This window comes from Delphinapterus leucas, chromosome 1 (assembly GCF_059928025.1).
Source record: "Delphinapterus leucas isolate spDelLeu-1000000601 "Yukka" chromosome 1, BTC_Dleu_Yukka2, whole genome shotgun sequence".
Classification (NCBI taxonomy): domain Eukaryota; kingdom Metazoa; phylum Chordata; class Mammalia; order Artiodactyla; family Monodontidae; genus Delphinapterus; species Delphinapterus leucas.
Genome location: NC_143129.1, coordinates 148,619,780 through 148,643,870, shown reverse-complemented (window position 1 = coordinate 148,643,870; position 24,091 = coordinate 148,619,780). Strand labels below are relative to the sequence as shown.

Below are 24,091 nucleotides of genomic sequence, written 5' to 3'. Positions count from 1 at the left end.
TGCCTGGACTTGAGTGAAAGATATACAGTGTATGTTCTCTCAAGGAATACAATATAATATATATATATAGATAATTATAATACCTAACAATAAGTGTTATGACAGGTAGGTTCAGAGGAGAGCACCTAAATTACTGGGAGTGGGAGGAATCAGGGCAAACTTCTTAGAAAAGGTGATAACCAAACTGCTTGAGACAAAAATTTAGAACTCATACATGCATAAGACAAGCTTATAATTGAAGCTGATATTTCTTTCACCAACTACTTACTATGTCAAAGAACCAGGTTAAAAGCTTGGGATACAGAGAGAAAACATGGTTCCAAATTTCAAGAAATTCCCATTTTAAAGGAAGCTATATTTAGTTGCAAATATGTCTTTTCCAGTGTGTTAAGAGATACAATAAAAGTATAAGCAAAGACTATTGGAGAATAAAGGAAAGAGTGATTAATTACTTTAGAAGACTGTGCAAGGCCTGACGCAAGTGCTAATATTTAACCCATATCTTTAAAAAAGATATGTGTTGTGGAGTGTATGTAATAGAACATTGGTGGGGAGGGAGTTGTACTCTAGGCAGAGAAAAAACACAAGCAAGAAACTGGATATTTAAAAAATCAATAAAGAATTTCAAAAAACAAACTGAATCATCAGCTCTATGTATGGAAGAGGAATGTGGACTGGCTATAAGGCTAGAAAGTTTTCATGAAACTAGATTGTAGTAGTCCTTAAATTGGTACACTAAGGTATTTGGACTTTACTCTGATGGCAATAGGGAAATCACTAAAGGTTTTTAGGCGGAGGACTGTTCAAGGGAACAATTCTGGTGTGTGTGTGTGTGTGTGTGTGTGTGTGTGTATCTGCGTGTGCATGTGCACGCATGCGCGTGTGTTTGCAGTGGTTTGGCAGCATATGGCAGATTAGACTTGAAGACATGAGAAGGGATACTTATTTCAATGTTCCAAGTGAAAGAATTTGAGAGCCTATACTTTAGTAGTAGTGGGAATTCAATGAAGGGACAGACTTAAAATATACTTCAGTAGAACTGATAGGGATTGTTGACCAATTAGATTTGAGGATGAAAAAAATGAAAGAGGCATATGAAACAAAAATTTCTAGTTTGGGTGACTGAGTGGTAGGGAAGGTCAGGTTTGGTGAGGAAGAATACTGAGGCCAGTTCTCAGATAGAATACATTTGAGGAAGCTGTAGGGCATCCAGGTAAAAACATCTAGTAGGCAACTGGAAAAAAAAATCTTTTTAGGAGCTCAACAAAGAGACCCAGAAAAGATTTAGATTTCGAAATAATCAGCAGATAAATAATAGTAGAGGCTACAGAAATGAATAAGATCATTCAGTTAAAAATTAAAGGAAGAACAGTGATAAGGATAAAAGTTTACAGAATATATATTTCAACTGGTGGAGAAACAGTAAAAGGGATGGAAAGATAACTGTCAAAGATTAGAAAGGCAATTAAGAGAAAGAATCTGAGAAGTAAGGTGTGAGAAAATCTCAGTGGAGACAAGCAATGTAAACAGATCCAGTAGGATATGAATTAAGAAAGAGACAGTTATGGCACTATGACAAAAAAAAAACAACACAGCACAACAAAGAAACCTGGATTTATAATCAAAAGACCTAGTGTTAAAAAAAAAAAAAAAGACCTAGTGTTGAATACTTCGCCATTCTCTGTATGACTCTGGGCAAGCATCATTGCATCACCACTGTAGAAGGTGACATATTGACCCACAGAGTTGGCTGTGAAAGTGAAAAAAGGTGGCATAGCATGGTATTTTATAAAAACTATTTTCTCCTGTCCCATACTTCTTTTTACTGAAGTATAGTTGATGTACAATATTATATGTTACAGGTGTACAACATAGTGGTTCACAACTTTTAAAGGTTATATTCTATTTATAGTTATTATAAAATATTGCCTATATTCCCTGTGCTGTATAATATATCCTTGTAGCTTATTTTATACATAGTAGTTTGTACCTCTTAATCCCCTACCTCTGTCTTGGCCCTCCCTTCCCTCTCCCCACTGGTAACCCCTAGCTTGTTCTCTATATCTGTGAGTCTGCTTCTTTTTTGTTATATTCAGTAGTTTGTTGTATTTTTTAGATTCCACACATAAGTGATATCATATAGTATTTGTCTCTCTGTGTTATTCCATTTAGCATAATACCTTCCAAGGCCATCCATGCTACTGCAAATGGTAAAATTCCATTCCTTTTTATGGCTGAGTAGTATTCCATTGTGTGTGTGTGTGTGTGTGTGTGTACACACACACACACCAGGACCCCTGGGCTGCAGAGCTCATCGTGGGGCTCAGAACTTACTCCTGTGGGAGAACCTCTGCAATGTAATTATTCTCCAGTTTGTGAGTTGCCCACCTGGGACTATGGGACTTGGCTATATCATGAGTCTGCCCCTCCTACCCATCTCATTGTAGTTTCTTCTTTATGTCTTTAGTTGGAGGAGATTTTTTCTGGTAGGTTCTAGTCTTCTTCATCGATGGTTATTCTGCAAATAGTTGTGATTCTGGTGTGCTTGTGAGAGAAGGTGAGCTCAGGGTCTTTCTACTCCGCCATCTTAGCCGATCTCCCCAAAACTATTATCTGTCTCTAAAAGTTAAATTCAATTTTAGTCACTCCGTAGAAAGAAGCCACGTTGTAGTGAGTTAAGTAAATAGACAATGAAGAAATAGAGTCAGCCGGTACAGATTACTCTAAGAAGCTTGGCTGTGAAAAAAAGAACAGATGAGCTAACGCTTGAAGGGGAGCTAAGTTTGAAGGAATATATATATATATATATATATATATATATATATATATATATTTAGGATGAGAAGATCTGAACATATTCTTAAGATGAAGAGAAGGAAACAATAGAGAGGGAGAGGATAAAAATGCAAGAGAGAGCCCTTAGCCCTCCCATGTTGTGGGAGAGGCTAGTGGGGGTAGGATCAAGATAATGGGCAGAACATAAACTCTAATAGCAAACACCTCAACTAACAAATTAGGGTAAAAAATTTGATGCTGACATAAAAATATTCTAATTTGAACAGTCAAAAAGGAAAGGACCATAAAAATCTTGATATATCAGATCAGTTGGGACAGTTTCAAAGAATAGCAGGTCCCTCTATGACTGGAATAAACAGTTTTTGTCTTGGGTTGACAATGAGCATTAATAAGGGTGAGGAGATGGGTTTTGGGGGAGACATGGTAAGTTCAGTTTTATACAGAGTGAATCTGTAGTGGACATTCAGATGGAGATGCTCAGGAGGAACTGGGTTATTATTTAGCTTGTCTGCCTGTGGTGAGTATGTGGCATTGTACCCATAGGCAAACAAGTTAAATATTTGTCTCAACAAGTTTTAAAAACTGAAACACAGATTTTTGGCAACTATCTGCATTCAATTTCATTTTGATAGGTACAAGCTCCTTTACAGAAAGACTGTACAGACTTTACAGAAAGGCTTTTTCCACAGCCATATTCCCAGCACTTATGCCAATGTCAGGTGTACAGTAGGTATGTAATCAGAATTTATTGAATGACTACTGATTGAATCTTTTCTGTCATTTAAGCCAAAACCTACGTATCCTTATCTCCTCCCTCTTACTTCTCCCACAGATCCTATCAGTCACCAATCCTACTGATTTTCCCTCCAAAATATATCCTGATCCACTTCCTTCTCTCTTTTTTTAACTAGTGATGTTCTAGTTGAGGGTCTCATTATCTTCTGCCTGTACTAGCACAATAGATTCATATCTGATTTCTCTGTCTCCAGTCTTGCTTCCTTTACATCTAGCCTCTGCATAGCAAAGTGCTTTTCTCTAAAATGTCCATTTGGGAAAATAAAAAAAATCATTCCCCACTTAAAAGCCTTCTGTGCCTGCCCAGAGTTCAAGTTCCCAACTTGACATACAAGACCTACTCACCATTGTCTCATCTTTTATCTTTGTCTTGCACTTTATTTTTATTATTTTTACAAAGTTCTTTTTTTTTTAAGTCTTTATTGAATTTGTTGCAATATTGCTTCTGTTTTTTTTTTTTAATGTTTTGGTTTTTTGGCCCAGGGCATGTGGGATCTTAACTCTCTGACCAGGGACTGAACCTGCACCCCCTGCATTGGAAGGCGAAGTCTTAACCACTGGACCGCCAGGGAAGTCCCCTCCCACTTTATTTTGCATGAACAAACTGCACTCATGTCGCCCCATATACTACATTATATCATGCTATTTCCTCTGAATGGAATACTATTTCCATGTTTCTTCATTTGTCTGACTGTGACTCATTCTTTTAATTCGATTTGGATGTCAACTGCTGTAGTTCCCTCCTCCCCCTGCTCCTTCTTCTTTTTAAAAAATATTCATTCACAGTTATTTATTCTATGGCTGGTATATACCAGGCACTTTATTTTATTTTATTTTGCTTTTTATAAATTTATTTATTTCATTTATTTTATTTTTGGCTACACTGGGTCTTCGTTGCTGCACGAGGACTTTCTCTAGTCGTGGTGAGCGGGGGCTACTCTTCTTTGTGGTGCATGGGCTTCTCATTGTGGTGGCTTCTTTTGTTGTAGAGCATGGGCTCTAGGCACGTGGGCTTCAGTAGTTGTGGCACGCGGGCCCAGTAGTTGTGGCTCGCAGGCTCTAGAGCGCAGGCTCAGTAGTTGTGGCGCACGGGCTTAGCTGCTCCGCGGCATGTGGGATCTTCCCAGGCCAGGGCTTGAACCCGTGTCCCCTGCATTGGCAGGTGTATTATTAAACACTGCGCCACCAGGGAAGCCCCTCAGGCACTTTACTAGGTGTTAGGGCTACGGAGGTAGATGAGGCAGACAAGTCTTTTGCCTAAAAACATTCTTGAAGGTTATAGAACCCTTCCCCCATACATGTGCTCCCCTAGTATCTTATGCTTATCTCACTTTTCTCATTAGTTATATAATACGAAATTTTCAGTTTATATTCATTTGACTAGCACATAGTAAGTATTCAATAGACATCTCTGTAACTGAAAATATAAATCAATAGTTTTAACATCAACTATATTTTAAATTCCTTTTTTTGTTATTCTTGGAATACCCCTCCTGCTCCTCCACTATCAACTGAGGATTGGACGACTCCTAAGGAACCTGGGTCCAGGGGGCCCCTATACTGTTCCACCCAAGCATCCGTGATGCGGAGAGATAGGTACCTAGCTACGTACCCAGAAATATGGGAAGGTCATTGAAAGGGGGCTTAGGAGCAAGGGGAGGATGGGAAGAAAAGAGAAAATATTAAATTGTCATAAGGAAAATGTATTTGCAGGGCTAGAAGGAAGATGTAAGAAACAAAATTCCCCCAGTTAAAGAACACATAACTACAATGCATAAAATTCAAAACCTGAATTTAACTGCTGGTCTCAAGTATCTTCTTCTTAACTCAAGGCTGAAGATAGTCAATGGCAAAATGGTAATTATCTTGAAATACACGAAGTCATATAAGAGAAGGGTTAAAACCAGAAGAAAGAAGCAGAACCACTGGGTGGAAGCTACAAGGTCACAGCTTCCAATTTAATATAAGGTTGATATCAACAGACAGAGATGCTCAACAATGGAACTGGTTGCCTCATGAGGACAGAACCCTGCCATTGGAGATAAAACACAGATACATTTTGAGTGAGCTTCTTTAGCACACAGACTGTGATCCTAATGTTTGGCATGTAGAAGACATTAGAAAAATGTTTAAATGAATGAGGGAGGAATGGATGGGAGAGTGTAAATCAAATTAAAAAATCCCTTCCAGTTTTATAATTCTATGACAACATAAAAACCAAGTCACAGCTTCTTTCCCATTTCTCACCAGTCCCCTGGAGGAAGTGGTATTTACAGTTAGCCAGGGAAGGAAAAATAATGGACTCATCCCAGATAATCAGATTTAAAGATATTCCCAAGGGTGGCTGTTTTAGTTTTGCAAAGCTCCCTAACCCTATTCTACCTTCTTCCATAATTAATCTAAAGTGTATGCCAGCCTCAAAAACGCTAGTCCTCAATATATGGCATTGACTTCTTTCCACTGAAGGGATTGCCCATATAACACATATAATGGTGAGGGTGAAAAAAGGAAATAAAATGAAGTGAAACAGTTAACTGTCATCTCTCAGAGCATAGAATAAGTAAGAATTTTGGGTGGAGCTAGTTGGCTCCCTTTTAATGTTAGTAGATTTATCCATTAAAGAGTTGACGCATAACGTACTTTAGTCATTAAAAATATACTCAAGCACTAGAAGGAAATATTTCAATAAATTATTTCTGGCAACTTCTGCCAAGCAATGAAACCCTATCATTTTTCCTTTCATAAGGAATTAGTGAGATAAAGTGCTGGAAAATACAGTGTCGGCTCTTTAAAGGAAATTATCATTTTTAGAGTCTCGAAGGAAACAGTACAGTAGTATTTGTAGTAGGGAGAAAACCTCCCTTCTTTGTGGATTTCCAAAAACCGAGTAGCAAATTATCATTTTCACAGGATGATCATAGACTAGAACTTCACTTATGCAGTCCCTTTTCTCTTTCACATATTTAAGCGATATAAGTACATATTCAGAGGATGGCTGCAGAAGTCCTGTGGCAGCTTCCATAATGAATGTCTAAAATATATAAGTTTAAATAAATATTTTGCAACCATATTTTGCATAGAATGTAAGTGGGAAAAGGTTTTACTGGACAAGCTCAAGCTTTTGAATACTTGGATCAGGTACTAGCCTAAAAAACACTGGTATAAATAAAGTTTTTTGTACTATTTATTTATGACCTCTGTTGCATGCACTTTTTAAGTCATGATGATGATTTTTCCTAGTACAGAGTAGCAGCTTAATAAATACTTTTAAAACATTTAAACTGTAATGTCCAGGCTCTCTTTCCCATTCCCTTATAACCAAAGTCATGGTTGGACACAGTGCTATTGTAGCCAAGGAAAAGATACTGTCTTTTAATATAGTTCAGACCCACAAAGACACATGCAGGCATATCACATACAGAAACATGTTCAATCTCCTTGCCCCTCTGTTTCTACAGCACCCTGTATGCACTGCCATCGCTGCATTTATTACACTATGTCATTATTATTGGTTTACTAATTTATCACCTTTGACTGAGCACCTTGATATAGGTACATTGTTATTCATCTTTGTCCCCTAGTATTGAGGACAATGCCTGGCTCATAGAAGGTGCTCCAACTCAATGAGTTAAAGGAACTTCAGGATGAATCCTAATAAATGTACTCAACTATATGGTCAGCAGCAAAGAAAATTCCTTTGTTAACCTGACAGTTTTAAGTAAAAATTATTTCAACCAATCCACCCAAATTCTGTCTGTTTGAAACATGAAACTTACAGAACAAGAAGGAGCACATTAGCAATAATCTCGCATGGAAAGTTTCTGCCTTTAAGAATTTACTGAGACTTTATTCACGCTACATTAACTTTATCTATTCACTGCTGTGGCAGATAAAAAAGAATAGGAAGTGGGCATGTGAGTGGAGGATAGGCCTTCTGTTCAATGAAAAGCAAGCAAACAGGCTTACCTCTTCGGATTGCTCCCGGGTCTGTGCAGGTGAAGATCTTCTTCCCACTGTAAGTCGATGGCACGGATATGAAAGCCCTGATTCAGCAAGACACATCTGCAAAAAGTAGAATCCATCATTTGTAAACAAAATGAAGTCATATTTCACCAAAAATTTTACTTTTCAGGTATTTTCTATTATTTCTGAAGCAAGATTAGAAAGTTCACTCTAGTAGCCTAGGCATTACATTCAAAGGAAGGCTTTGAAAATTTGAAAATTTTTACATATACGGATGTTACAACAGCAAGGCTATTTTTCATTAGACAATAGACTGGAGCTCCAGGAAACTGTAACAAGCCTAAAGTAAAGCTAATCATATACACCTCCCCACCCCAGCATGTCTGTTACTTTTCTGATTAGTAGAATAACACCTCTATTTCCCAATTCCCAGGGCAGTACTTTATAAATCTATTTTGAAGGGTACTTGGAAGAGTGTTTGTCGAAGGCATTTAAAAAAAACAAACACATTTCTATACATGGTAACAATGTCATTTATGCTCTAATCAATATTAATCCACAATTTCAGATCATTATAGCCGATGAGTCTATAATATATGTAAAGCTCCTAGCACAGTCCCTGGCACACAGACATTCAGTTTTATTACCATTATGATCTAAAACGCTAACCAAATTTAGCCAAAACAATGAAAGTAATATATATTTATTTCTATTGAATTTTATTTTGGGTCTGATATTAAATAACTATTTTGAGATTTAAATTAAATTTAGGAAAGTATGAATGCATGTCACTTTTGTCTGCATAAAAGAAATTAAAACAATATTAAATAGCCAAAGGACGGTATTTTTCTTTGGTGTTAGTAAAATGACACACATTTAATGTACTGATGATATACAGTGAAGTTCCTTTTATTCTTATTAGAAATAAAATAGGGTATCCACTAGCACACTGAAAGCATTCATTGTAACTTTGGGGGAGGTGTGAATTAAACTGGTATATGAGGAAACCCAAATATCTGTAAATTCATAGGGACCAGACACAATAATGGGTCAGTCCTAACTACAATTCAAACGTGTTATAATTAGGCTAATTATCTGAAGACAAATACTGGAATGGAAAATGCAAATGTCACCTAAATATCCAGGTATTTTCAATCGTGTATGGTATGTGCTGTCATATAGATTATACAGATAAAAATCATGTGTTTTTTTATTGTTATCTTTCCTTTAGTCTCATCAGAGGTTTTTGTTTGTTTGCTTTTGCACCTAGATATTTTGGCATTGTACTTTACAAATGCTAGAAGGCCTGATTAATAAAATAAATAAATAAAAGCAAAACTGCAATGACTGTCATTTCTACTCAATTATATCCATCAAAATAATTGTCACAATTAGCTCAATTTATTTCATTTCAGTACAAATAAAAGCAAAGCTAAGCTGGATAAGAAGCACAGGCAAAATTTCAAGACACGCTGCCTTCATTTTTTCATTTGAAAAAAGTTCTCCTCGCTCACTCTGAAATCCTCTGGTAATGAAATAGTAATGATGGTAAATGTCACTGACAATCAGAAGCAGTGTAGTGTAATGGAAAGAGAACTGGAAGAGCCAGAAAAATCTCAATTTAAGTACCACCTAGCTTCCTGATCTTGGAAAAGTCATTTCTCTGTTCTAAGCTAGAGTTCCCTCTTCTATTAATTGAGGTGAGTAATTCCTGCCCTAACTACCTCAATGGACTTTTGAAAGGGTTAAAAAGAATAAAATAAGAAAAGATGGCTTTGAAACTATACTGAAATAGGCAGAAGAGCTGTTATCACTCCAATGGTCATTATTTTTAGGACCTGGCGAAGAGGAATGGTGATTAACTTCCACTGTCACTACCTTTGCATACAGAGCAATCGTAAATTAAAAGAGGACATATTTTAGGAGGAGCTGGAGGAAGGCGCTCACTAAAAGTACATGGTACTACAAATGGGCTGGCTCTTTAATGGGCTTGTCTCCACAGTTATCAATATTAACCTTCCCCATAGCTACTAAAATTCCTGAAGATAGGAGGACAGTGGCCAGCACTTTCTCCTTAGTCTATAGCTGAACAAGTAGGCCTCACTCTACACTGAGGAAATTAAAGGGTCAAGAATTTCTATGTGCCTGGCATTGATTAAATATAAGGCATAGTGTCTGTTTTAAGGGAACAGTCGGGGAGACAAGAGATACACATAGGAACAGAGACAGAAAAAGGAATACAAATGAGTCAAGCTGGGATTATATCACAGTCTCAGTAGAGCTGGGGACCCCTTGGAAGGGACAATAGTTACTTAGAGAGTGATTTCAAGAAGTTAGGGCTACAGTAAAGGTTTGCTGGGACTCATGACCAAAGCTGTAACAGATGTGAAGTCAGAAGGCGGAGGTTCCCGGCTGGCTAAAGCACTCAACGACAATGGGTAAAATCACTTAGAATTTCTGTACTCCAGTTTTCTTACTTAGAAAATGGTGTATTACAATTGTTCTATTTCTCTCACAGAGTTGGTATGAAGATCCAATAAGATAATGTATGTGAAATCAAATGGTTATGTAATTGTAAATAACCAATATTATTATCATTGGAGTATTTATTTTGCAAGAAATTAGAAAAAGAAATTTCTAGGTTTGTTTGACTAGAAATTTGCAGGTTTGTTTGACTTTATAGTTGAAAATTTACATTTAGATTTACATACATCATATTAGTTAATTAACCTCTATATAATGGTAATCTTTCAATCACAAGATTGCTTTAAACTACTTTTTCACTAACCTCTCCCAATCCTTAAGTATCCAGAAGATTATACCCCTAGGTGCGTGGCAAGTATGTAGAATTAAACAGTAAAATAAAGGAATCTTGACTTTATCTTATATTGAATTTTTGAACCCATTTTGAATCTCTGCATCTGCCATGATGGGAAGTCAAAGAATTAAGTCTAATATAGCCAGAAAAAAACTAAATAAAGAGTTGAAAATAGATTTTGAAATGAGTCACAGTCCTTCACTGTACTAGGTTAAAGCAGTTTTTCCCCAGAAAGTAACACTGTGAGTTATATTCTTTCATTAACTACTTGAACTTGCATACTTAAACACATTGGTGGGGTGGAAAAGTTTGTAAACTGGTAATCTCTAGGAACAGAAATACTCAATAAAGGCTTTCTATATAAAGAACAATGATCCCTATTTGAGCGAATACCATAAATTTAAGCTTGAAATTATACTGGAAATAAACACAGATCTTGGCTATGTAATGAATAAGAATACAGATAATATTTGTAACTGAAAAGTGGAGAGGACAAAAAAACCTGTAAGTCTAGCTTAACACTGTAGAAGGTTCTATGAGGGCAAGAACGGGGCCTGTCTAGTTCTCTCCTAAGCTTATCATTAAGAAAATTGTTAACAATCCCTACAGTTGAGTGAAAAAAGAAAAATATCTCTGAGATTAAAATAAATGGCTCTAATGTACATGAAAATCGGATATGAGTATTATAAAACCTAAAAAATATAAATTGTAGGAGAGACACAGAATCAAAGAAATTCCATAAGACACTTATATACCTAAAATACCAAAATATAAGATTAGGTCTTAGCTAAAATTCTTTCTCCGAAAACGCTGCCTTATATTTGTGTTTACAAAGTTTCTCATATTACAGAGTGCCCCCTCAAATACTTTAATTTTAACTACAATAGACTGTTTGGGAAAAACAAATTAGCCTGAAATAACCCTTCCCCTCTCCTGTCAATGATGCTTCAGGGGCTTACAGAGCTCATCTGTCAGAACTGGTTAATAAAGGAGACAAGGATATTTAACACCAATTTCATGATTATTCTTAGAGGTATAATCTCACAACTGCAAGTGTTGGAAGTCCTTATAAATAAGCCTTTAAAAGATATTTTGGAAAATGTCTTGGGAAGATGATGAATATACACCTATAAGACAGATGAAACTAAACAAATAAAAAACAAAAAAACCATCGCTGCCCTAATGATACATAATAGAGATAGTATTAGACCAGCACTTTCTCACAGGGTTGGGATAAGCCTGAGCTAATATGTGTAAAGCATTAAGAACAATGCCTAGCCCACAGTAGATGCTCAACAAATGCTTTTTGTTATTCTGTGAATGAGTACTTGTGGCTTGGGATAAAATGACCAGTGAGAACATAACACTGATTCAAAATAATGCTAAATTAATGAACTAATTTGACAAGAATATATTCTACTACATTAACACAAAAAGCTTATATATTTTAAACTGTTCAACAAACTCCTCTTTACAAAAATAAGCGATTTTACAGTATTTACATTTTAAAAATAAGACCACATTTTTAAGCATGATAGCCACTGTAGGCAAGAATTCAAGCTGATTCTTCTTGTCAGCTGATGACTGAAAGTGTAACAGGGAAGAACAAATGTGACCCCATATTGGATCTGTTTCTTTTACTTTAACCTCTGTATTCTAACTGCTTTTTCTACAAGTTAGGAATGTTGCCTATAGCCTGAAAATATACATGATAGCCCATTCTCAAGGCTCTGACCTTCAAAGGTGTAAAACTTTTCCATTCATATACAGATAAAAAGCTGTAGAACAGAAAATAACATTTGTCTTGTTGGAGGTTTACAGAAACACTGTGGCTGGACCTATCTATGTGGACAGCTGCAAGAACAAAGGATTCCGGCACTAAGAAGTTTGCAACAACCAACAACACCCTTCCCCTTTTAGTATAAAAGAAGCCTGAATTCTAACTCAGGTAAGATGGTTCTTTGGGACACTAGTACACCATCTTCTCGGTCTGCTGGCTTTCCAAATAAAGTCACTATTCCTTACCTCAACAACTCGATTTATTGGCCTGTCATGTGGTGAGCAGTATGAGCTTGGACTCAGTACCATAAGGATGTCAAATTTGTTTTTAAATTAGACTTGAAGAGGGCTTCCCTGGTGGTGCAGTGGTTAAGAATCCGCCTGCCAATTCAGGGGACATGGGTTCGAGCCCTGGCCCGGGAAGATCCCACATGCCGCGGAGCAACTAAGCCTGTGCACCACAACTACTGAGCCTGAGCTCTAGAGCCCGCAGCCACAACTACTGAGCCCACGTGCCACAACTACTGAAGCCTGCGTGCCTAGAGCCTGTGCTCCGCAACAAGAGAAGCCACCGCAGTGAGAAGCCCGCACACTGCAACAAAGAGTAGCCTCCACTCGCTGCAACTAGAGAAAGCCCACGTGCAGCAACAAAGACCCAACACAGCCCAAAATAAATAAATAAATAGATAAATTTATTTAAAAAAAAATTAGACTTGAAGAAAAATGACCAAAATCAAGTAAATCTGCAGTGTTAATAAATAATCTGAGGAAAATGCAGGCACTTAAAAAATTCTTGTGGATTGTTAAAAGCAACTCTTTCTATTTAATAACAGGAGACAGGTGAATGTAGCATGAACCTTTTGAATTAATAATACGTATTTAAAGTTCATCTATGTCTTTTCATGAATTGAGAGCTCATTTCTTTTTAGTGAGGAATAATATCCCATTGTCTGGATGTACCAGTTTATTTCTACATTCACCTACTGAAGGACATCAAGGTTGCTTCCAGGTTATGGCAATTATGAATAAAGCTTCTATAAACATCTGTGTATAGGTTTTTGTGTGGACATACGTTTTCGACTCCATTGGGTGAATACCAAGGAGCACAACTGCTAGATCATATGGTAAGAGTATATTCATTTTTGTAAGAAACTGCCAAGCTGTCTTCTAAGTGGCTGTACCATTTTGCATTCCCCCCAGCAACAAATGAGAGTTCCTGTTGCTCTACATCCTCACCAGCATTTGCTGTTGTCAGTGTGCTGGATTTTGGCCATTCTAATAAGTGTGTAGTGGTATATCACTGTTATTTTAATTTGCATTTCCTGATGACATGTGGTTTAGCATCTTTTCCTATTTTTTTTGTCATTTGTGGATATTCTCTGGTGAGGTGTCTCCTAAGGTCTTTGGCCCATATTTTAACTGAATTGTTTGTTTTCTTGTTGAGTTTTAAGATTCCTTTGTATATTTTGGATAACAGTCCCTTATCAAATGTATCTTTTGTAGATGTTTTCCCCTAGTTTGTGGCTTGTCTTCTAATTCTATTGAAAGCAAGAACTTTTAAAGTCAGAGTTCCTGAGTTCAAATTCACTTCTGCTAGTCACTGTTCTACTATTTACTCCAATCAATATTTTACATCTCAAAGCTCAGTTTCTTCACCTATAAAAATGGATAATATTACCTCTCCTAACAGGCTTTCTGTGAGAATGGCTTAAAGAAGAATACATTTGCCACACAGTAGATATTCCAACAGTTAGTGAATACTCTTAAAATCTACTTGAAGTTCTTTCTTTTCTTCTTATAGAAAGTATTTAGTATTTTCTTAGGAAGACATTATGCCAATGATTCTCAAAGTGTGGTCTACAAACACAAGGTTCTTAAGAACCTTTTAGGGGTCCCACAAAGTCAAAATAATTTTCTAAATAAATACTTATATAGTATTTGACTTTTTCACTATGTTTTTTACACTGATGGTAAAAAAGCAATGGTGGGCAAAACTGCTGGTGCCTTAGCACAAACCAAAGTAGTGACACCATATTGTGTTAAAGTCTCCAGTGCCATGTACTCACTGTAAAAATGCCAATTTCACTTAAGAATGTCGCTGTTGAATGGGCAAAAATTATTACTTTTAATTAAAGTTGACTCTTGAGCACATGCCTTTTAATATTCTATGTGACAACTGGGAAGTATGCATAAAGCACTCACACTGCACAGCAGAGAATTAAGGTTGTGCTGAGGGAAAAGCACTTGTATAATTGAGTTGTGTTCTGAACCAGCTACTTTTTCCATGGAACACTATTATTACTTAAATGACTGGCAGATGAACTATGGTTATTCAGATTTAGGTATCTGACAGGATTCTCCTCCAAAATGAATGAAGCAAGCTTGTTATTTCAAGGCACAAGTCTGGAAGTATTAATTGCCAATGACAAAATTTGAGTTTTCAAAATTAAAAATTAAAATTTTGGAAAATCATCAGCCACCATGGACTCAATTGCTCCCTAATGCTTAAAGACTTTTCTAATGAGATCAGTGGTGATATTAGCAGAAGTGATTTTTTGATATTATATAATGAAATCTTTCAACATTAGAAAATCTGTATAACTCAGAGGACCAATACTCTCCAAATAACAATGAATTCATGATGTTGTAAAATCAGGTATGGATAAAGGATCTACTCAAAGTGCAAGACAGACCAAGGGATATTGCTGTAACAAAGTACAAAAAGTACATTGATATGGCTCCAGATTCCACATTGAAACCAGCCTTTAGAAAACTATCACTTGTCAGTTTAGTATCAAAGAAGAATATGCACAATTATCTGAAAAGACTATTAAAATACTCCTCCCTTTTCCAACTACAGGTCAGTGTGAGGATAGAGTTTCTTCATATACGTCAACAAAAACAACATATCAGAACAGGCTGAATTCAGAAGATATGAGAATACAAATTGTCTTCAATTAAGCCGGACGTTAAGGAGATATGTAAAAGTGTAAAACATCACTCTACTCACTAATTTTATTTTTTGGAAAATACAATTACTTTCCATAAAAGAAATGCTATTTATATTAACATATAATCAATTTATTATTGTTATCTTAAACATTTAATTTTTCTCAATATTAATTCTGAATATGACAAATGTCAGTAGATATAATCTACATAAACCAAAGCTCTTTGGCATCTTGATGACTTTTTAAGAGTACAAAAGGATCCTGAGACGAAAAAGTTGTGAACTGCTGGAGTATGCAATGTGCACAGATGAAACCAATTTTCATAAATAATAATGGCAATTATTTGAAACAATTGAGAAGCCTCCAAAACACATTCTTCTATGAAGTTTGAGAATCTTCTCAATGTTTCCTCTTACATAATTTCCTTATAAATAAATTAAAATGAAATACCAAAACAATGTGCAAAAGACAACTCCTGTAAACCATCATAATTGATCACTGGCTATCTCTGACAAGTATTATTATTATTTTAGGCTTGGTCCTCAGGGTGTTTATTAGGCCCTTCTCAGTAATGCTTTCTTTAAACATATGGATTAGCTCTTAAAAGTATTTTTATTTTGTAGCCAAATTTTAGCCTTTTCCCAAATACACACTTGTAGCCTGTCTTTATTCCTCACTGTTAATGACACGTTAAGACATTTAAAAAGTATTGAATTTAGGAGACCAGGTTATGGGACCTTGAGCCAGTCATCAGGAGAATTAACATTCTCTTTTGTAATATATGGGAGCAACCCACATGAATGACCTCTGAGATCCCTTCCAACTCTAATGGACTGTGATCTTAATAAGAAATAAGATCACAGTCCTTATTTCTTAATAAGAAAACTCAGTTCAGTCACCTGCAGGATCCTCACCCTGCATGTGACACACTTAGTAACACAAACTAACAGTTCTGAAAGTACAACTTTACTATATGTATCTTTTAAAAATCAGTTTGTAAAATACAATTCCCTTGTGTTTCAAAAAGAACATTAATAAAAGAAAGTTTTTTTACAACCATGTTTTCAAGCTTGTCATCATCTTGACACCAGCATCATTAATTCCATCCAGGTTTGGGAATGCTACTGGGCACCAGCATTAAATACAATCAACACAATATGAAGAATATATAGGGGCTTCCCTGGTGGCGCAGTGGTTAAGAATCTGCCTGCCAGTGCAGGGGACACGGGTTCGATCCCTGATCTGGGAAGATCCCACATGCTGCGGAGCAACTAAGCCTGCGTGCCACAACTACTGAAGCCCGTGCGCTTAGAGCCCGTGCTCCACAACAAGAGAAGACACTGCAATGAAAAGCTCCCGCACTGCAATGAAGAGCAGCCCCCGCTCGCCACAACTAGAGAAAGCCTGCGCACAGCAACAAAGACCCAACACAGCCAATAAATAAATAATAAAAAAAGAAATAGTGTTTTAAAAAAAAGAATATATACATACCACATATACACACAAACACTAAGTATTGCTTTATCGAGGTATAATTGATCTACAATAACTACACATATTTTGAAGAGTATCATTTGATAAGTTTTGAAATACGTATATTTACCCATGAAACCACTCAGTAGTTTTAAAAATATTTTTTAACTAATTGCTATTATTGAGAGTTTAATGTGTATTGGTATTGTGCAAATTGCTTTATATGCATTACTCCACTTAGTTCTCACAATAACCCTGCCAGATAGGTATTATTATAATCCCCTTTTTAAAGATGAGGATACTAAGCCTTACATAGATTAAGAAGTTTGGCCAAGGTCATACAGGTACTGAGTAGCAAACCAAAATTAAACTCAGGCAGTCTTATCTCAGAGCCATTTAAAAAGAATTCAATCAAACAACTATTAAGGCCCAACTATATGTTGTCTTATGGTCTGATAAACAATAATTACTTTCTTTGGCTTAATTAAAACAGTTACTCCTAGATACCATCAATTTGCCAGGTACTATATATTAAGTGCTTAACATATGTCTACCCTACATGATGATCCTACAAATTAAAGACAATCATGATTGTATAAATCATAAAACAGCCTTAGAGAGGTAGAATAATTTATGTAAGATCAATCAACCACTAAGTGGCAAAGCAGATTTTACTCCAAAGGCCATGGAGTTTTCAACTACATCATGTTTCTGAGCAACACGAAGCCTTTTTACGAGCCCCGAAGATGACTGCTGGATCAACCCTTTAAAATTTTCAGAAGCTCACTGCTTAGCTAGACAGATTATTAAGGTAGTTTTAAGCAAAACTGAATCATGAGGCTGAAGTTTCATTTACTGCCAACCAGAGTGCAAATCAAAAAAGCTTATTTATTCACAATCCAAGCCTTTTTTTTTTTTTAAATCACTTATGTGCTAGAAAAGTCACAGAGCTTTTAATTTGTGGCAGGTTGAAGCAAGCATATTAAGAATGTTAGTTACCAAGTGCACCTCCACTTGTCTGGACTAGCCCACTGTCACATTCTTGTAGCAGGGTTAAATAGCAGTTTAGTCACCTCATAAAAAAACACACTGTTAAAAAGGAAGTGACTAATAATAATCTGGAACCAATAGAATATCAGGAGATGTATAAGTCAAGATCAATTATCTACAAAACTCCTGTGTAAATAGCTAAAAAACTGTGTCCTCTGTCTGGCCTTGCTGTGTTATAGTGCCCAATTGATTTGGCAAGTTGGTAAGGTTTAATGAAATAAACCAACGGTAACAAATTCTGAGGTTTTTTTGTTATGTACATAAACATGAATGTTATCATATAAGAAAGCAGAGCTGGAAGAAACAAGGATGGCTTCCTACAGATGGCTTCATTTTAGACTCATAAGATACTAGAATCAGAAGGGTCCTTAGAATTCATCAATTGTGGCATCCCAGGCAGGAGACCACAGATCTTGAAGCCTTAACTGAGTTAAGCATTGCTGCCATACCCTCCCTGTCAAGCATCCCCAGCTCCATTCCAAGCTAGCATTGAGAATCTCCAGAGGGAAAGGTATCAGCAGCCTATTCTTAAACTTATTCTATCAGGAGTCCCATCATCCTCAACAGATTCCAAATGAAAGGCAGTTTCTTCTCACAAGGTCTAGTCTAATCCTCACATTTAACAGGGAGAGAAACTGAGATGTAGAGAGGCAAAATTGTTTTCCCCAAGTCACATATCTGCTTAATGATAGCAAAAACATATTCTCTTGACTCGTATCCTACATCTTTCTACTAACTAATGTTAACGGTGTTCTTCAGATGTTATAGTTAGTTGTAAAATAATAACTATCTTGATTTAATTACCTCAAATTTCTAAAAAATTTTAGAAAATATATATGAAAATAATCAGAAATGCTTCTGACTTATTCTTTGTTTCTTTTAATCTGCCTGGGAGCTTCAGAACAAGGAGAATCACCTGATGCTACTTTTCCACATTATGATTGCCCACCTTCATGCTTCTCTGCACTTGGTCCAAATTACCTTGAGTTCTTTCTATCAAAAAAGAAGGATGCTCAACACAGAAGTTTTTTAAAAAAATCTTCTATTGCATCCTAGCCCCTAAAACCAGATTACACCATAGGGAGATAAAAAGTTGCCCACTGCAACAGAATTAGATGTATTTTTATAAACTAAATATATAGATAATAACAGCATCCTTGAATCCTACTATTTATTGATTCTAATGAGTATACTTAGAAGAGCATCTGAAATACTTCAGAATACTAGAATACTACTGAAGAGCATTAAATTATGCAAGAAATACTGCCCTATTAGACCATCCTGATGCTGCCTAGTGGCATAGTCTTTCCCACACCTATTTAGCAAAAATGATCAGGTTTACTTGCATAAAGATAGTAGTACAGGCAAGCAGACAAGTTGTTATTTGCAAGGCAACTTTAAACCGAAGAAGCTATTTCAACTGAATCAAGAGTTCTGTTTTAAAGTCAACTATTTTGCACAGAGGCCAATTATCCATGTTGCGAATTAAAATGGTACTGGTTTCTCAATTTCCGTCTCTACTGCTTTATGTTATTTAATTGCTTATGAGCACCCTCTGGTGGAGGGCAGAAGAGAGAAAATAAGATTAAATATATTGCTTCTAACCCACAAGACTGGTGAGGGGGAGAAAGTAATCTGAAACATGTGCAGATTTCTCTTGACTTTGCCCTTCTTCTTCCCTATAATTACTTCATAATTTAGAGCTATTTGCTGAATAAGCTATACTAACCATATCGTTACTCAGAGTCTATAACTTAGTCATTCAATAAACATTTATTAAGTTCCTATTATATGTCAGGTACTTGGATGCAGATAACCTGGCTTAGGATCCTAGTTTTGATATTTAATGTCATTTCCCAGGTAAGTCGCTTAACCTCGTAAGACTTCAGTTTCGTCATATGAGAAATAAGAATAATATCTTGGTTGACAACATTAAAAGATGATAAGTAAAAAGGTGCCTAGAATAGTGGACTTAGTTAATTTTGCAATTTGAAACACACACACACACACACACACACACAACTTAATCTTTGGCTCTTTGACAGAGGAAGGAATATCATATAGGTGTTTCCAGATGCAATGCACAATTATTTGTCTTTTAAGAAATTTAAGCCTACTCACAGATATAGGAAACAAACTAGTGGTTACCAATGGGGAGGGGGAGGGGTGATTTAGGGGTGGGGGAGTGAGAGATACAAACTATTGGGTGTAAGATAGGCTCAAGGATGTACTGTACAATGCATGGAATATAGCCACTATTTTGTTTTGTAATAATTGTGAATGGAAAGTAACCTTTAAAATTGTATAAAAATTCTAAAAAATATATTTTTTTAAAGAATTTAAGCCTAGATGCCAATACTGGTATTGGTTAAGTGTTTATTGGTATAAGTTAAGTGTTTTATACCTTATTGGTATAATTTAAGTGTTTTACACCTTACGTCAACTACATTTAACTTAGTTAATATGTATTCTGAAACACACACAGAGCAACCAAATACATTACTTAACCTTTTCCACACCAAAGACATCCAGATGTTGACCAATACCTAGTAAAATATTATTTTCCTAGGTCAACAAAGTTTATTGAGATGTTTCTCATCTCTTCTCAAGAGCTTATATGACATTCTTATAAGTGCCACCCAGTGGAGAGTATGTTTATTTAGATATATTTTGGCTCTCAGTTTGTCTAAGAGCTCATCTGACATTCACTCTCTGCTTACGACTGGGATTTTTAAAAGTATATCTTTTAAGTGATGTCCAAAAGTGGAACCTTCTACAAGTTTGCCATTTAACTCCTATGAGGTGAACTTAACCGAGACTGAGAGATAGGAAAACAGATTGTTGGGGATACAGAAAAGTCACTGCTGCAGTGATTTTAGGAGACCAGTTAAGCCTACTGAGAACTTTCAGCTTAAATACACTTAACGAGCCTATAAGCTACTTCTCTTCTGTCACCACCATTAGAGCAAAGCAAGTATTGTTCTTTTATGTCTTAAGGCTGCATGGTGCCTTTTTATGACTTTCTCCCATCAATGCTGCCTGTGATATTATTCCACGTGTTTAAAAATATTTGTGGCTAATATATGGAAAGAGCACTGTACATAGATAAAAGGACCTGGGTAAAAATCCTAAATCTGCCTCTTACTAAAGTGATTTCTGGACTTCCCTGGTGACACAGTGGTTAAGAATCCACCTGCCATTGCAGGGGACATGGGTTCGATCCCTGGTCTGGGAAGATCCCACATGCGGCGGAGCAACTAAGCCCGTGCACCACAACTACTGAGACTGCACTCTAGAGCCCACAAGCCACAACTACTGAGCCCGCACGCCAAAACTACTGAAGCCTGCGCGCCTAGATCCTGTGATCCGCGACAAGAGAAGCCACTGCAGTGAGAAGCCTGTGCACCACAACGAAAAGTAGCCCCTGCTCACCACAACTAGAGAAAACCCGCGCACAGCAACGAAGACCCAATGTAGCCAAAAATAAGTAAATTAAAAAAAATAAAGTGATCTCCAAATTCTTTTCTCTCACTCTGAGCCAACTTTTCAAGGCTGTAACATGGCCTACCTTTCCAGCTGTTATCCTTCACTAATTTTTATACTGTATACAGGTTTGTTTGCTCATTGATCCAAAAATATGCCTTGCACTTGTCTACTCCTAGGCTTTTGCTCATGCTACTACTCTCTCCTGGGTTCCTCTCCCCATTCTTCTCCACCCGTCCACATCATAGGTTTGTTAGGATTATTTGAGAAAAGTAAGTAAAAGCACTTCTTTAAAACTCCGCTCAATCTCCTCATGAAAACCTTCTATAACCTCCCCAACCTCAAAATAGTTTCTGTTCTCTAAAACACCTGGTGTCTTTTGGCAATCAGTCATACCTAGTGACACTTTGACAAATCTTCCACAAACAAACATCTTTCAGTCAGCTTGTTACTTGAGGGGCGTACCAGAATCACAGTGGGAGCTGGGTAAAAGGAGACAGTGGAGATTTTAGAGACAGAGGTCTTACATGGGTAGGTCAGGGCCTGGGTTGAAGGCGCTGAAGCCTGGTTCAGGAATTGGACTCAACAGAGTGGAAAAGCCCAATATCTAGGGATCAAAACTCTGCCACTCTACATTGGTGGAAGTCTGCCCAGAGCATAGCCCTGTGTGATATTTCTGTCACTAGGGAAGAGGTGGTCCCAAGAAAGGCAGTGACACTACTTCAGTGGGTATAATAGATCAGGGAACCTGCTGTTCTAGAAGGTGAGGGAGTAAGGGAATATCCTACTGAATAAGGAAGGAATCTCATCCCCAAAACATACCTTATGTCTCCTGAATCATTTGTACAGGTGACAAGGAAATTTCTAGAAAAACGTGTGTCACTGTAAGGCGAATTCTTTGGTAATCAGGTGTCACTATACTTGCTTGGAGAGGTATATAAGCAGAGTGATTATGAACTTGACTCCAAAGCTACACTGCCAGTGTCTGAAATCCTAGCTCTGTATGACTCTGGATCGCTCTCCTATCTTCTCAGTGCCTCAATTCCCTCCTCTGTAAAGTTTCTAAGTCAAAATACTGTTGTGAGACAGTGAGACAAACTAGTGAATATAACAAAAAAAGAAGCAGACTCACAGATATAGAGAACCAGTGGTCACTCATTGTGGGGGGCAGGGGGAGGAACAAACTATCAGCTGTAAGATGGGCTCAAGAATGTACTGTACAACATGGGGAATATAACCAATATTTTGTAATAACTGTAAATGGAAAGCAACCATAACAAATTACAAAAATTTAAAAATAAAAACATTTAAAAAAGTTGTGAGGATTATCATTTATATGTATATATTATATATATGTAGATAGGTATAGGTAAAGATATATATAGATATATGGTCGATGGTAAGGATTTTGCTATATAATTCTGAGGAAAAGACAAACAGACGGTACTAAATTTGTTTTAAGTAAAGTGCAAAATATACTATTCATTCACTTAAATAACCGTTTCTGAGCATCTACTATGTGTCAAGAACTCAGCTGAGTGCCAAGGACACTGCCAATAGTGAACAGAGTTTCTACTTTAATGAAGTTAATAGCTTTCTAGGCTACAGGTTTGTGAATGAATTGAAGACCATGTTAGCTCTATTTTATTCTGCTATACCTAATCCTTGTTATCCCCTAAATGAGAATGCACTTGGCCTAGTTTGCTACAGTCCCATTCTACAGGAAAGAAAAATGAAGCTCATATTTTCACACAAGATCTCAGAGCTAATAAACACAGCAGTCAGGACTAACATATGTTGACTCCTAGCTTTTTTAAAAAATGACATCACCTCCACTTTAAATGTGAGCCAACCTGGTGATCTTGTTAAGCCTCTGATACATTGGGTGGAGGATAATGGTAAAGGTGAATTATGAAAAAATTTTAAAAGTCTCTAGGTGGGGCTTCCCTGGTGGCGCAGTGGTTGGGAGTCCTCCTGCCGATGCAGGGGACACGGGTTCGTGCCCCGGTCCGGGAAGATCCCACATGCCGCGGAGCGTCTGGGCCCGTGAGCCATGGCCGCTGAACCCGCGCGTCCGGAGCCTGTGCTCCGCAACGGGAGAGGCCACAACGGTGAGAGGCCCGCGTACCGCAAAAAAAAAAAAAAAAAAAAAAAAGTCTCTAGATGTCATTAGATCACCTGAAATCATAACTCTAGAAAGGCAATGAAAGAAAGATAGCAACTTATGCTGCAAAATCTCATCTGTTTCTTTGCACAGTTAGCGTCTATAGACTGGAAACTTATAAAGAAAAATCATACTATAACTTTTCTATACTTCTTAGGTTAGGTAAACACAGTCATTATGTCATTTGAATTATTTTTTAAGTAAACTAAAGTCTACTTTAAAAATACCACTGTCAAAAGAAAATGACAATGGATGGTGCTTGAAGAACAGATTGAAAAAGATTTATCAAATCTTCCCTGGGTCCTACTCCACTCAAGAAGTATAGTGCTGTTATACCTCTCCAAGGAAGCATATGCAGCAGTGTTGATATGATGACTTGCATTTCATTCAGCTCATTCATATATATTATTCTGTTTTATATGGGCAAGTCCAATATACTGAACACCTCTCAAAGTATCTGAAAACCAAGCTTTCAAGCTTTTTTTGTGCTAATTGTGAAAGTATCCTTTCCCAGAAGATAATTTTCTATAGACAATTTGAGATTTCACACCATAATGGCTTACCAATACAAGAAGTATGAAAAAAAAAGGTTGTTACCAAAACTACCACTAAAAAAAAAAACGCAAAAAGAAACCATGTGTTAGCCTAAAAAACAAATGCATGTCTTCCAGAAATTTATATTTCATGATAATAATTACTGTTATTGTTTAATTAGGCTCCATGAAAATACCTCTTGAAAGGTATTCAGCAGTTTATGTTAAATGGGTGAAAAATCTATCTTGGGTCCAGTGTGTTCAGGTTATAAAAGCACCAGTGCTT

General features: G+C 36.7%; 1 protein-coding gene across 8 annotated transcripts in view; it reads right to left on the bottom strand.

Moving 5' to 3' along the window:
- FAF1 (Fas associated factor 1) overlaps positions 1 to 24,091 on the bottom strand; it is a 487,383-nt gene that overhangs the window by 133,685 nt on the left and 329,607 nt on the right. For all 8 annotated transcript variants that reach the window (XM_089922958.1, XM_089923008.1, XM_089922966.1 and 5 more), the window contains one exon: positions 7,558 to 7,653. In XM_089922958.1, coding sequence (XP_089779084.1) covers positions 7,558 to 7,653 — 96 coding nt within the window. The remainder of the gene's footprint in view (positions 1 to 7,557; positions 7,654 to 24,091) is intronic.